This window comes from Aythya fuligula, chromosome 11, assembly GCF_009819795.1.
Source record: "Aythya fuligula isolate bAytFul2 chromosome 11, bAytFul2.pri, whole genome shotgun sequence".
NCBI lineage: Eukaryota > Metazoa > Chordata > Aves > Anseriformes > Anatidae > Aythya > Aythya fuligula.
In genome coordinates, this window is record NC_045569.1 from 9,800,055 (window position 1) to 9,814,860 (window position 14,806).

General features: G+C 40.6%; 1 protein-coding gene across 1 annotated transcript in view; it reads right to left on the reverse strand.

Annotated features, from left to right (window-relative positions):
• The window catches only part of NEO1 (neogenin 1), a 185,317-nt gene that overhangs the window by 46,026 nt on the left and 124,485 nt on the right, over positions 1 to 14,806 (reverse strand). Inside the window, exon 8 of the mRNA XM_032194972.1 lies at positions 2,888 to 3,107. Coding sequence (XP_032050863.1) covers positions 2,888 to 3,107 — 220 coding nt within the window. The remainder of the gene's footprint in view (positions 1 to 2,887; positions 3,108 to 14,806) is intronic.

The window sequence follows — 14,806 nt, forward strand, 5'->3', positions numbered from 1 at the left end:
TGCTCAAACCCAAGCAAGGAAGAGGCAACACGTAGTTTACTGTAAGGATCCAGTAATGCACGCAATGAAAAAGGTACACGTAGGCACAAATCTAAGAGTTTTAGGAGATGGTACATATGCACTTAAAGCCGCAGCAAAGATGTACGATCATGTATAATTCAAGCACCACAAGGCAGGCATTTAAGCAGTGTTTTATAATGCTGAGAGAGAAAGGAGGGTTGTGCATCCAAATCTGACTTCAAAATTTTCTGGTTTCTGACTGCTTCGTCATGTGGGACACTCACACCTATTTTTTTAGTCAATAACTAAGCAAAGTCACAAAAAAGCAAACAACTAGGCAAAACATACTATGTAACATCAAAAAAGGAAGAACATTTGATGAACAATTGCTTGCCTTTTTAAAAATTACTATACTACTTACCGTGCCTTTAAATTTCAAGCAAAAAATCCTACCCACTTTTAAAAGTTTAATCTCTATACAGTTGTTTTCTGTTGGTTTTGTGCCTCTTCCTTAAAGCCATATAAAACATTTAAATCCAGTCATAAATCAAACACCTCCACCCATGCACACACCAAAAGAACCCTAGCTAGCTAATGCTGCATATTGGGATTTTTTAGACTCTTGAGTGCCAAGTTCAGATAATTTATTGACTGCACAGAATTCATCTCAGGACTGGGAGTGGATGCTACCATCCTAATTATGGAGGGTTTTTCTCATTCTTTCATCCCAGGTGCCTGCAAATACAGCAGCAGACAGAAGCAGAGAGGCAAAGATCTCTGCATACCCCCAGTCCATTTTCTGTACCTCTCAAGGTGAACCTCTAGTGGGTTTGTCATCTCAGTTTTGTCCCTCAAAAATTAACTGGGTTCAGGGTGGAAGGGGTTTTAGTATCACTTCAAATACATTCAACATTTGAATTAATTTGAGCCATAATTTTAAACATCCTCTCAAATTCTCCAAGGAGTTTTTTTCTGACCTCCCAGGTAGAAGGAAACACTCAGTTCAAGTTTAGCTGTTGTCCTATCATAAACAATGTATTACACTCAATTATTTGCTTAATTCAGCTTAACAGTTCCAAAATTCATGCCCTAATGAATTGACACTGGCAAGCTGTCAGCACCATCAGGGTGGATCTAACTTGACAGAGATGAAGCAAACAGTATCCGTACTTGCTTTCAGTGTGAAGGTGGAACCTACTGACACAAAGGCTGTCCAAGTAGGATGCATTTTTCTTGAGTGTGGTTCATTGTTGTTTTTTAATTCTATTGTTCTCATTCTCTAAATGCAGGTTTCAGGTCAGGATTTCACACTACTTTTACACTAACCTGTGAAATGCGTGATACCAACCGTCCTTATGAGCATAGCAAAAGACTTCCTAAAACAGAGGAGCAGCAAAGGCCAGAAACTCGTGACCACCTGCCAGTGAAAGGCTTCCAGAGCCTGCCTTGAACCCTGATCCAGAAGAACACGTAAGCAAACAAAGATTTCATTGCAGCCAATGAAACCACCTGCTTACATGTAAGCACCAGCTCAAGTATTGTGCTGTGCAAACTTTCTGTGGGCTACACCACTCAAACCCCGGAAGGTTGCTTTTTGCAGGGTAGTTTCTGCAGGGTGTCCTGTAATTTCTTAAATTACTCCTCACAGATTAGGAGATGCCTCTCTCCTTTTGCTCTGCACAATGATTCTGACCCAACAGGGTCATTTTCTAGATTTCTGGAGTCCTGCATGTAGTGGAAGGGAATGCATTTTGCTTTCTCCAAAAGCAAGACCCAGTATAAGGAGAGGAATGAACCACCTCCAGCAAATTACTTTCTGAAAAACCCAGGGGGGAGATCAGTTACAACCAGCAATATGAAGGAGGAAAGGCAGACAGCAAGGATAGCTCACAGGACACCACCATTTTTGCTGTCTTATTTAAAAATATCTCCAAAAAGAATTAATATTACCAAAATTAGGAAGTAGTAGAAAAAACCCATTTGTGAGGCACAGAAAATTTTACTAATTGCCCTAATTAGTCGTTTTCCGTGAACCTAGACTCTTGTCTATCTTCAGAACTAAGAAAAAAGTGGAAATTCTCCAAGTACTAGCGCATTTGAGATTTTTTCCAGATGACTTTCCTAACTTTGCACCTCACTCTCTAGACAGTAAGTAGATAATTTTCTTTTGAGTAATAAATCTGATAATCAATCTAATTTGTAATTAATTAAGCACAGCTCAAAACGCCTGTTAGCTTTAACTTCTTCAATCTTATCACAACAATTGGAAACTAATTCTGAGCAGCAGATCCCATCAGTAAGAGAAATGTGTAGATTGAATTAAACCACCGGGACAGCATGTAAAAAATTCATGAATGCTTCACATTCACAAAAATTCTATTTGGAGGGATTCCTAGATAGGAATCAACATTTAACTGACACGATGGGAATCAACATTTAACTGACACCTACCGTGTGCCTCTCTAGAATCAGGCTATAGTTACAGGGTTTTAAAGCTTGAGCTGACTGCCCCCTCTCAACAGCACATGTAATACCTGGAGAGTGTCTACGTGCCTGCAGTGGGTGGCATTTACAGCCGTCAGCGTTCCCGAAGAGGTGTTACAGCCTCTGTGTTTAGCAGTCTGCTACAAGCAGGTAGCAACTGTTTGCAGTCAATCAAAAATAGGCACAAGCATTACCCCTAGCAGCATGTCTATGAGGCAATGATGCAGACAAAAATGCCTATCCCCTAATCAGGGTGCAGGAGGGAAGGGAACACAGCCCCTCAGACTACAGCTTGTAAGATTTTGAGCTCTGAAGACTTAAATTTGATAGCACTTCTAAGCAATACTAGTGTGAAGAAGTGTCATGAAAGAGCACAACCCGCTTTACACGCTGAGATCTTTACCTGTTTATACCTTCCTTGGTGTAGAATATTGAGTAGGTGAGGTTGTCTCCCTGAGGGTCTGACACAGGTGTCCGCCACGTCAGCCTGATGAAGCGAGTGGAGACGAGGGTGGCCACAACATCCCGAGGGGCTGAAGGCAGTGGTCCCGTTGTAGCTGGTGCTAGATGGTCATTAGTGGCACTGGTCAGTGAAGTGGGAGGTAATGTTGGGATGGCAACATCTTGTCATGTGCAAACATTGGGGAATATGAAGGGCAAACATCACCACGGTTTTAAAAAAGAAAACAGAAAAAAAAACAACAAAAGAAATAAACAAAACCACGATGGGAAACAAAACAAAATGAACACACACAAAAAAGGCCATTAAACTGAAGGCTGACATGCAGGCAAAGGTAACTACTGGAAACTAATGGGAAATATTAAAGGACACGTCACTGTAGAGCAAGCAGACCAAATCTCCACTGTAATGGAAGTGGCAAGGGAAAGGGAAAGGTGAAAACTGAGGATAAAATATGCCCTCATAAGAGGGCATACCAGCAGCAAACAGTATTTTCATGTCTTTGTAAACCAGATGTAATACCAAGCATTTACAAATAAAAAACCTGCCTGTAGTGTTTATTCAAAAATACATCCAAACCCAATTTTCTATTTTATTTCATTAACATGCACAATTAATTCATACCATTCTTAATCATAAATAAATGACAGATGGAATATCCCAAATTTGTTGAAGGACTGCAAGCAATTGAAGGCTGGGGTGAGCTCACATACGACCTGCTTTCTGAACTGGCTGGGTCCTACTACTGCCAACGTGGTGACAGCCTTGGTACGGCAGGGCAAGTAGAGATTTGCCCCTAACTTTCCCTAAGATCCCCGTTTTCTTTCCATCAGTGTTCTTCCTCCCTCTCACAATATACTACATCACTTTACAAAGATACTAGCAGGCACAAGCAACTCGTTTTGTGTTACACGGAGGCTTTGCGAACTTTCTGCAGTCGGTCATGCACGTCTCCCTGTGTTACTGCTTTAAAGCTAGGCTAAATCTCCAGGATTATTGCATTAAAAGGTTGACAAGTTAAGAGCAGAAGTTGTAACGTACAAATAGCTGTTCTCCAAATCCTATTAAAGCAATCCATCCAGTAAATCTAACAGTAATATTGTGAGCAGCTGGACCCCAATTACCACAGGGTATTACAGGAAGCACAATTGGTTACAAAACCCGTAAGTTCAGGATACCCTGAATTTTTCTGGATTCTTAATTATTTACCAAGCTTAAGCCATCTGACTGCATTTTCCACACTGGAGTCTATGCTGCCAAACATGTTTATTAACTTGGTAATCACAGAAACTAAGTAAAATGGCTCAGGTTTCCCCAGGAAAGGAGCTCTGGATGAGTACAGCTTTGGTGAGAGCTGCAGCATCTCCATATAAAAACTACCAGGATGCAGGGGCTCATGTCATGAGAGACAAAGGAGACACCTGCATGTGAAAAAAAGGACTAAACCAGCAAATGCTTCCTAAGCAGCCAAACCCAGGGAGTGACTACCAGGCAGATGCACCGAGAACGTCTCAGCTCCTGAAGAAGCCTACCATCAATGACAACCTTATTTTAAACTCTAAAGAAAACCACTGCCAACAAAAGCATCACCTCACATGTAGGTCTTCAATTTACAGAACTAATTTTTTCATTTTTCAAGCCACCGCTGATGATGGTGGAAGGAGAAAACATCTCCTTTTATCAGACATGCACAACGTGATACAAGCATGTGGGCACAACTATGAAACAATTTGGTGTTTCTTATGAAGCACGTCTCTATGCAATGCCACAAGGACCTTCCTGAAACTCGCATTCCTGCTTTGTCTCTTCTCTCAGAGGCTGCCCATCCTCTCATCTGGGAAGTCTCACTCCCCCAGATACTGCCATAAACACCATCATCAAGCTAATTACATTTCAATTATGTGTTTCTTCTTGCTTTGGTATTCAAATCAAAACTTTTCACTTCAGTAACTATATTTTAGAGGTCTCTGCAAGACTCCCAGAGCCAGCAAAATACATGTTTGGCTACTGGAAATACAGCTCACAGACAGACAACTACTCAAGAATATCTTCTTAATTATCCTTTCCACACTGCAACAGCCACAGATCACAATTAAGCATTCTCCAACACCCTCCTCCCATCAATGGGCAATGCCATTCATGTCACATTCATTGCAAAATCTAAACTATTTTTAGGTCCCCATAATTACATTTCTTACAGGAGCACATTAGGTTTTATCTCCCAAGAATAACCATGTTATCACCGACTATGCGGTGCAGGATATTTAATTACACAGCTTCACCCCTTGTGCATGGTATAGTATGATATACCAAGGGGCAAAAGCCGTATCTCATGGGCACAAAAGGTTCTAGCTGAAGTTACCAGTGCTTACAGTTACCACAACAACCTTCCTTCAGCCTACATCACCTCCATTTCCCAGAGCAGAGCTGTATGAAGGGAGATGTGGACAATTTTTTGACCCCATTGCTGGACGGCCCAGCAGAAGAGATGCTCTCCCAGATTTGCTATTAAAAAGATGGAAGATTTAGAGCAGAACAGAACAGTTGCACTTGGAAGTGACCTACAGAGACCACTGAGTCCAACAGTCAAAGGTCTGGTGGTCACTGGTGACTCAGATGGTGAGATTTAAGGTCCCAGCGACACTCAGGAAGGCACCTGGCATAACCAAGAAAATGGACTACAGGAGAAGAAAGTTGTGCATGTTCCTGGGACAAGTGCAATCCCATGGGCAGCCAGGACAGCTGGTTGATCTTCAGGAACGGACAGCACGAGAATGGTCTGTAAGTGCAAGGTACAAGCAGGCATGGTGAGAAGCGAGCATGGCTCAGCATGGAGCTCCTGGCCAAGCTGAAGCTCCGAGAGTGTGAAGGAAGCAGAAATGGAGATCAAAACAGCTAACCAGAAAAATACAGAGACACTATCCAGGTTTTCAGAGGTGGAATTAGGAAAGCCAAATCCATCCTGGATGGCTGGGCAGTGGGGTGTTTACATTTGAGTCCATGTTAATGGACTGGAGGCTTGACCACTGCACCTTTCTTTATTCCTTCCTCACAGCTTTTGCCACTGAGGATCAAGGTGCAGTGCCCTGCAAAACACCTCCACGGTGCCCATAGTTTTCTGCATCTTTCCCTAAGTGCCTGCTTCACTGGCATCCATTTCATTTCAAGTTTTCAATTTCTGTTCATTTTACAGTTCAACTGCCTATCTTCCTCTTTCAGAAAGCTTTAATTTCCTATCCCTTTATTAACTAATTACATTAGTAATATTACTTAAAACCATGCAACAGTTTGAGGGAGGCTGTTATAAAAACAAACTCGTGCAGTACAGCTGCATCAGCCAAATGCCTTCTGAAGTAGCATCCTCTCAACCAGTCTGGTGAACACTTTGATTGACTGCTTCACACATTTATTAAAACTATTTAACATATGAAATGCCTCCATTTCTTCAAAAGAAAATTAAGACATTTCAAAAATATCCAGCACTTCAGTGAAGAAGTTTCTTATATCCACCATTTCAGCTTGCTTTAACTCTAGAAAGACTGCAGGAAATTAACCTCTACTGTATGACCATACAAAACGCTGAAGAGCTGTATCAGACTTCCACTCTTCAGTCCAGCAGCTCTTTTAGAGCTGGGATACCTGTACACACTTGAAATGTGTGAAGACACATACCCTCCATTACCTTCCATTAATACTTTGGTTTCCTCTGTTTGTCTTGGTAATATTGTCAGGTGATCTACTTCATTTTACATGCTCTTGATGAAAGGAATGCACCTTACCTACCTCTGAATATCCCTGCCTTTGGTTCAAACATAATACAAATATTTTAAGAATAATTAAACTGAAGTAAAATGCTGAAATTTCTGTACAAAAAAATGTTCCTGATTTTTTTTTTCTTAAATTCATCTGGTTAATCTAAAACACCTCCCACGTACTCACGTATTTGTCTCCCTATGTAATGAAAAAGATCCATCTTTTATTTAAGTGATCTGCACACAGTGCATGAAGAACCTGCAGGCATCAAGATGAAGAGCCTGGGAGAGCTGCCAAGATTTCCCAGATTAACAGAAACTCAGTTTTCTCCTTGTGCAAAACTCAAAACTAGAAATATTCCTTCTGACAGCGTTATAGGTATATCGGTCAAACACAACAAAGGACTAGTAGCATCAGAAAAATAAACCATGAACCAAATAAAAGCACAAAGGGCTTGTAAATTGTACAAGTAAGGTAAGCAATGAATAGGCAAGAAAATTCACCCATTGAAAGCTGCAATTAAATACCAGCTTGGCAGCAATTTGGTACTGCTGATAGCCGTGGAATGTATTTAGAAGACTAGGTTATTTCTTCTCCTTTCTCCCCCATTCTTCCTCAAAATGCCTTGAGTGCCATTACAAACCGATTTGTACACAGCCGTGTGAGCAGAATGCTCAGCAGTGCAGAGCTGTGTTAATGAGTAATTACACTAAAATTAGTTTTAATGCCAGTAAGGGAGCAGCTTTATTACTTCAAGCTTTTAAGCATGGTGTAACAAGTAACATGCAAAACGAGTCTTTTCTTTCCAATATATACTTCACCACTTTTCAAAAAGCTACTCTGCTCTGGGATAGTCTTTACAGAGATATGTCGACACAGTTTCACATTAATCTCATTTTAAAAGAAAGTAAAATATGCATATTCAGCAAGTGACATACTAAAAGCATGGGAAAATAATGTTGCACGCCAGACGTATATATAAAATAGATTTATCTTTTCAACCACTGCTGATAAAGCAGTTTTTCTGACGTGTGTTTTTCTAAGGGACCAAGACAAGATCTTTGCTCGATTTGGCATCACACAAAAGCTGTAGAGTCAAGATATAGCACATTGTCTTCAACAGCATTTCAAAGAAATCATTCAGCAAAAGAGCTGACACAAAATGAACCGCTCTCCCTAAACACTGGCTCCAGCGGAGCTGGGGGATGAAGGGGGCAGACCGAGGTTAAATAACTCAGTGTTGCTAAGAGGATGCATTAAAACTGTCCCAATACAATTTCAAATCGGGATCAATAGAGAAGGAAAATGGGAATCTGTCTGCATCTAGCCAAGTTAAAAGCTAACTAAAAAAAAAAAAAAGTTAAAAACACAGCAAAATATTTCAAATGGTCCCTTTTCTCCTTTGCGCAATGTATTTTCTAATGCTTATGCAGTAACCTGGGCAACAAAACAATGTCTAAATTCCTGAACAAACACAAATAGCGTTCAACTACTGAAACAACAACCATCACAGCACATCCAGAAATCCACCAACAGGAAGAGGTAGGCAGAGAAATTAGACTTTTTAGAATTTTTAGGCTTAGGAGGAATTAGGGCTTTCCTAACTGGCCACCAGAACCATTTGTTACCCGCAGTACTCATGGGCTAGAAGGGAAGCCATCACGTAGCTCTGCACTTATGTGATGCCCTGGGCTGGGGCACCCTGGGCGCCACACAAAGACTTCAGCTGCAGCACAAATCCCAGGGTCCACCTAAGAGAAGACTCCTCACCACTCTCTTGGCAGATTTTCTGGCAAACCAGGAGGTTCCCAGCTAGTTTTGGTGTGACAAATGCAGAGTGAGCACGCTGCGGACACACACCTGGACTGCTAACTGCTCAAGCCCCTCCTGTCGAGCTACTGTGGCAGGAATTCCTCTCCGAAGGCTTCTTCTGACCGGACATCACCTACTGCAAGTTTATTGCAGTGTTTTGTGGAGTGCACAAATACCCAACAAGGATTAAAGACAGAAACGAACAACTAACCACTAGTGACTTCTTTAGTCTGAATCCTCACCCTCACAGGCCAAATCACAAGGTTTTAATTTTTCCAACATGATGCTGGTAAAGCCTCAGAGGTGTCTGTGGTGTCTGCCAGCCTGACGCACGCTGTGGTAGTGGCTTTTCATCATGTAGGAGAACTGGCCCACGCTGCGATGAGCGTAATTCACTGCAGCCAGATAACAAACAATTCAAACACGGCTGTGATGCTATTCGGTCCTAACTGTTTCAGGATATTGATGGGATCTTTTAAAAACAACTCTGTCAAACATACCACGCCTGAAAACCAGTAATTGAAATGCTTTATCTGTTAGCTAATCAGCAGAAATATTTTCCATGTTGTCCAGCCCCTCCGGTTTATATTTCCCTTTTCCTCCTCTTTTCCTCCGGTGGCATATTCACAGCTTCCTCCTGCTGTGGGCAATAACATCCCAATTACACCAGACAAACTACACGAAGTGCAATAGGAATGTTACCTGCTTTCAGCTTTGCCGCTGCATGACCTGGGACGAGTCCAACATCTCGTGCCCCAGCTACCTGGTGCTAACGACACGTCACTCCCACAGCCTACCTCATGAAGGTACTAGTGACATTTGTGAAGCTAAGATGCAGAAACACTTTAAAACCTACTGTGTGGCCATACTTAGACTGGTGGCCATATTCAAGTGCTGGCAAAGTCGCAGCACCAGGTATTTCTGAAGTGTAGTTGAGGTGTGTCTATGTCAGAAGGCAGCTGGAGGGGGAGCAGCACCCACAGGCTCAGCTGCTGGCCCTCTGCATTAGCTCTTGTGCCCAACAGCAACTGCAGAGCGCTCCCAGTCCGGTCTCTTACCAAAGACAGCGAGATTGTGCCAGGTCCAAGCCTATGCTGAGGCACAGCTTGAGGGGCGAGCAACAGGGATGTAAGGGCTGAGATCCTAAGGGCTCTCCTGGAGCAAATGGAAATGTCCCCGTGGCTGCATCCCCAGGGCACGGACAGTGAGGCGAGCGGAGAACACGACAGAGCCAGCCAACAGAAAGTGCTGCGGGGACAACTGTGCTGTTTGGGGCACCAGAGAGTGGTTCATGTAACAGCAGTGCAGAAGAAAAGAAAGGCCTCTTTATAAGGACTTCAGAGCGGATTTTATAACTTTTGAGTATAAATAAATCTTTGGCTGAGGCAACAGAGACTTACTACTGCAACTAAAAATAGCAAATTACTATTTTGCCAAAAAATCTGCTAGAACAACATGACCTAAGACACTCAGATCTCTGAATGCCTTGGAAATTCTGTTCGAAAAAAATACCTGAGAAGCACCAACACATTCAAATTTTGATTTGGTGCACTCAGATTAAGCTGTTTACTAAATAACAACATTTTTCACAAAAATTATTAGTTAACTGATTCCAGAAAGGTAATCAAGAATTTCACATGTTTTTACTACTTTAACCGAGTGTGATGTTTTCCAAAATTTCAGCTTTAGTACATGGTATCATTTCTATTGCCTAGCAGCAGAAGGATTTAGCTTTGATCAGCATTAAGAGGTTGTGATACTTCAAAGAGTTGTATTCACATAAACAAAAAAAAGACTTTTTTAAAAACACTTTTCATCAAAGTATTCAAAAAATGTAACAGGGACTCATTGCAATGTAGCAAGTATGAAGTAATAACATGAGAAAAGTCCAGGCGGTGAATCTATCCTTTACAATTTTGCTGTCATCTTTTTTCCCTGGGTTTTTACCCATTTATCAAATTGCTGTCCCTCTTCATATGCCTAATTCATAAATCTGCGACAGAAGGGACATCATCTAGTTATTCCGAACAGTCCCCTGCATCATACTGTAGCCAAAGAAAAACATATTAACTGGCACAAATAAGTTCATATAGGACAAACGGCTGAAGTTGGTACTTTGTCTCAATAGATCAGTTATAATAACTGAATTACTTCCTTCCCTTGGAAAAAATAATTAAAAGAAATAGATCAGACTGCTATTCCTCTGAAATGCTCTTTCATGAAAACTGAAACAGGGAAGAAGCAGACATGGAATGGAGTGTGTATTAAAATAATTTCTGCTGGATATGATAACACATGTTCAGGATCTCCTGGGCTCCATAAGGGCATCACCAGCACCTCCATTTAACTGGTGTGAGACACAGACCTGTGTCTGCTCTATGTGACCATAGAAAGTTGGCAGAATTCAATCATTCACAGAAAATTCAAACTTACACCAACAGTTGTATACAAAATTGTGCTTCATGAGGTAATCTGAACAGCAGAACCTTTTGTGTGATTTTGCTATATAAGGACATTTGTCAAAAAAAGAAAACCCATTAGAACATTTCAGGCAACACCTACAAGAAAGCCCAACAGTGGCCAGCTGGACCTAAAGCCCACTAACTTTGAAATTACTTCTAAAACTAAAATTGCACAAGCCATCCGGAAAGGAAAAGCGCAACTGACCCTATAAAGAGTGCCTCATGCATGTACAACTATGCGAAGCGGTGTATAAGGGACAACAGGCTCAAAAAATGAAACAGAGTTTGTATGTTTTCTGTTGTGGTGGTTTATACATTCTTTGCTATGATTAACCGAAAATCTATTACTATCACTCACCATTGCATATATAAGGCATTTGGCAACATAAAGGATGGGAAAATAACAGCATCTTGGATGCAGTATTTTTCCAGTAATGATTTTTTTCACAGCACCTTCACGTAGCACAAGCATCTGCGTGTCTTCCTTTCATCTCTCTGCCTGGCCAAGGAAGGATCCAGTTTGCGAGCAACTCTCTATGCTGGACACTTCTACCACTTCCATACTGGTCTCATTAAAGACAATGCTTTAAACTTCTGTACCATTTTAACTACTACAGAAAACTTTCTTTAAAAGTACCCATTATTTTCATAAAACAAAATGGAAATACTTAGTCATTTCTCTATTCTGACATCTTCTGCCTAACACAGACATATTTTTTTTCTGTAATTGCTTTAGATTAATTTACATTACCACTGGGAATGAGAACTGTTATTTACTCTTCACTCAACACATACTATTTGCAAAAAGCTCACCAAAAAGACATACAAGCAAATTCCTATCTAATACCAAGTGATTATGAATTTTTAAGTGTTCATTTAGTCCTATAATCTAATGTAAAATGGACACTGAATAAACTGTGGTTATATAAACAAACTGACAAACACACTTTCCAACAACGAGCCCATTTTTCAAAGGAAGTCATAAAAGCGATTATGATAAAGGACACTCCTCCCTTTCTCATTTCATTACCAAGTGCCCTGGTGTAGAGGAAACAATCTGATTTTTTCCCGTCTCGCAGGACAGCCCTTCCTGCTGCAGCGCGTGCAGCAGCGGGGCCGCAGCGGAAGGCAGGAACCCCGCTGTTCACATCAGAGAGCAGTGGGTCAGGGGAGGATGTGAAGAAAAAAAGCCCTGCCTGTCTCTGGATCATGGGACTTGCACTGTAAAAAAAAAAAAAAAAAAAAAAAAAAAAAAGAAGGAAAAAAGCCAAACATATCTCAAACTGTCCCCAAGGGGTTCAAAATTAAATACCTTTTAACACATTTTGTTATTGGAAAAAAATTCAACCCATAATTACGTACTGCAAAATGATGGGCTTACGTATTCATCACTGAACTTTTAAGATTAAGCATTTGAAATGTCTAGTGTTTTTGTTTTTAGCAACTACTCCCTGAAAATGGAGTCAAAACCCTCAACAAAACACAGATATAGGGCCCAAAACAGCACAAACAAAAGTAAACGTGTTAAAAAAATAAAAAAAACGGTATAGGTTGTCTTTTTAATGTAAATACTCATAAACTGAACTTCTATGCAGAATAAAAACCTGTTTATAACAGTGGGGTCTGCAACAACATACCATACTTTGACTACAATATCTCATAACAGAAAAGCAATTATTTTGTTTCAAGAGCAAATGTGCTACACCCGAGCAAAGCTCTTTATGGAAGAGCAACTAATAAAACCATAATATATAGATTTTGGAAAGTGGTGGTTTTTACAGTATGTGGAGCCATTTGCATGTTTCAGGAGTTAGGCAAAACTGCTCCCGTGGTCTAAAGTAACTTGTTTTCTCACCTTGAGGGGACAACTTCACCATGCCTTCATTTCCAGCCTCACCTTTTGTGTTTTTTCACAGTTTCTCAGTTTTCACTTACTGTTTGCACACCGAGCATAACAGGGCCACAGTTGCTGTCAATGCTGTAAACACTACAAATGATTAACCACAGCAGTTTCAACAAGGCAATTTTAGGACTCAATAACTGCTCTGATGAGAGAGCAGTACCAGTATACTGGTATCACTATCAAACCATGCTACATGACTATTTAAGGATGCTTTTTCACTGGAAGAGCAGTGGTTAATTGCCCCCATTCTCTCTTTTCTTGGTAGCAGCCTAAACTGAAATAAATAAATTAATCCATCTGAGAGCAGCAGTTGCTGATCCACCAGGTGGAATTCCTGATACCACCCCACTTCTTGCAGGTAACTTGGATAACCCCTGATTTTAAAGCAAAGTATTTACATGACCACAGTGTTCCTCCAAGTTACCTCTGGATATAATGTCCATATCTTCCCATTCAGGATGTAATTGGGTACTTCTCTCCTGTGTGTCTGATGTGCGTTGACCCAGAAGCGGCTAACAGTACACACAGGATTTACCTGAATATTAGCTTATATGGTATTCTCTGACACTTGGAAGTGAAATATAATTTCCTTCAGTCATGGATCTGTTGACACTTCAAGCAGCGCTGCAGGAACACTTCTGCAAGCTGAAGTTTCAGCAGATGAGACTGAACAAGCTGCTCATATGTCAAAATTTACTCTTCATCAAACTTCTATGTATTTAAATATCTACTTCTTATATGTATATAGTACACTCTCTTTCTTTCATTTAGGTGAATGCACATGATTTTTTAAAGGGAGAGAAGATACCAAAAACACCTTTCCACTTTTAAGCCATAGCTATATTTATAGCAATACTACTGTATGTGGTATTCGATGTTTACATTCATTTAAATTGGGTTTCTCTGTTAAAGACTGTATGTATCTGCTGCTTGCTTACCCTTTGCAGGCCATATCTGCCACACTGTTTTTACAGCAACTGGGTGAGCTACCAGAATGTTTGGGAATTTGGGATACTGACACCTATTGCTGAGACACGGCACCTATTAGCTCTGTGACTTACAACTGAGAAAAGCAAACCCAGGTATGAATTTTTTCTTTCTCATTATTTTCCTTTAGCACCTTCAGTACCAATGTGTCAACAGGAAACCATGCAGAATCCATTTATCTTTTATAAAGACCGTGCCTCCACAATTATCAGGTTCCTTTTTTTTATGGGGGAGAGGAGGTAAAGGAGAGGGAAAACAATAATTGTAAGAAAACACTACATAGAATACTTCTAACACAGCAAGAACACTGACAATCAGCAGAGTTTCAATACTGAAATTAGGCAAATTTGAATGCCTATTATTATTAGGAAAGTCAGATTGAGTTGTTAGGTATGTGCTTAATTTCCATGTGGTATAAAACCTACAAGCCTTTTTAGGCTATCTTGTCAACACTGCTGGGAAAATACGTGACATTAGAAGTAAGAGTCTTCTAGATTCAGTTACTCGACCGTATGAGTCCTATTACATATGCAACCAAACTGTAAACCAATCCTCTCTGTTTTTTCTCCAAATGGCATTCATCTGTCTCTGATATTACTGTATAATTTAGCAGCTCTGAAATATAAGCAACCAATTAAGACCATATCCACGCGTTTGTTCACCCCCTCTGGTGCGAAACTGACAAAATCTGATATTTTCCTTTACAACACGAGACTAGGATCAATTACAAATTAAGGCTACTTCTGTCAATCTTCACAACCCTTTTTGTGAATTATAAAGGCAGAGGAAATGCTAAAGCTAATCCTTCCTATTATCCTCTTCACCTTAACAGGGAACCAACAAAACCCCCTAAAAGCAAAAATCCCTCACGATGTAATGACTGCTTTCTTCTGCAGTCGATGTTTTTCACCCCAGGTGTTTCTGTTTTCACCTTGTAACTCCGAC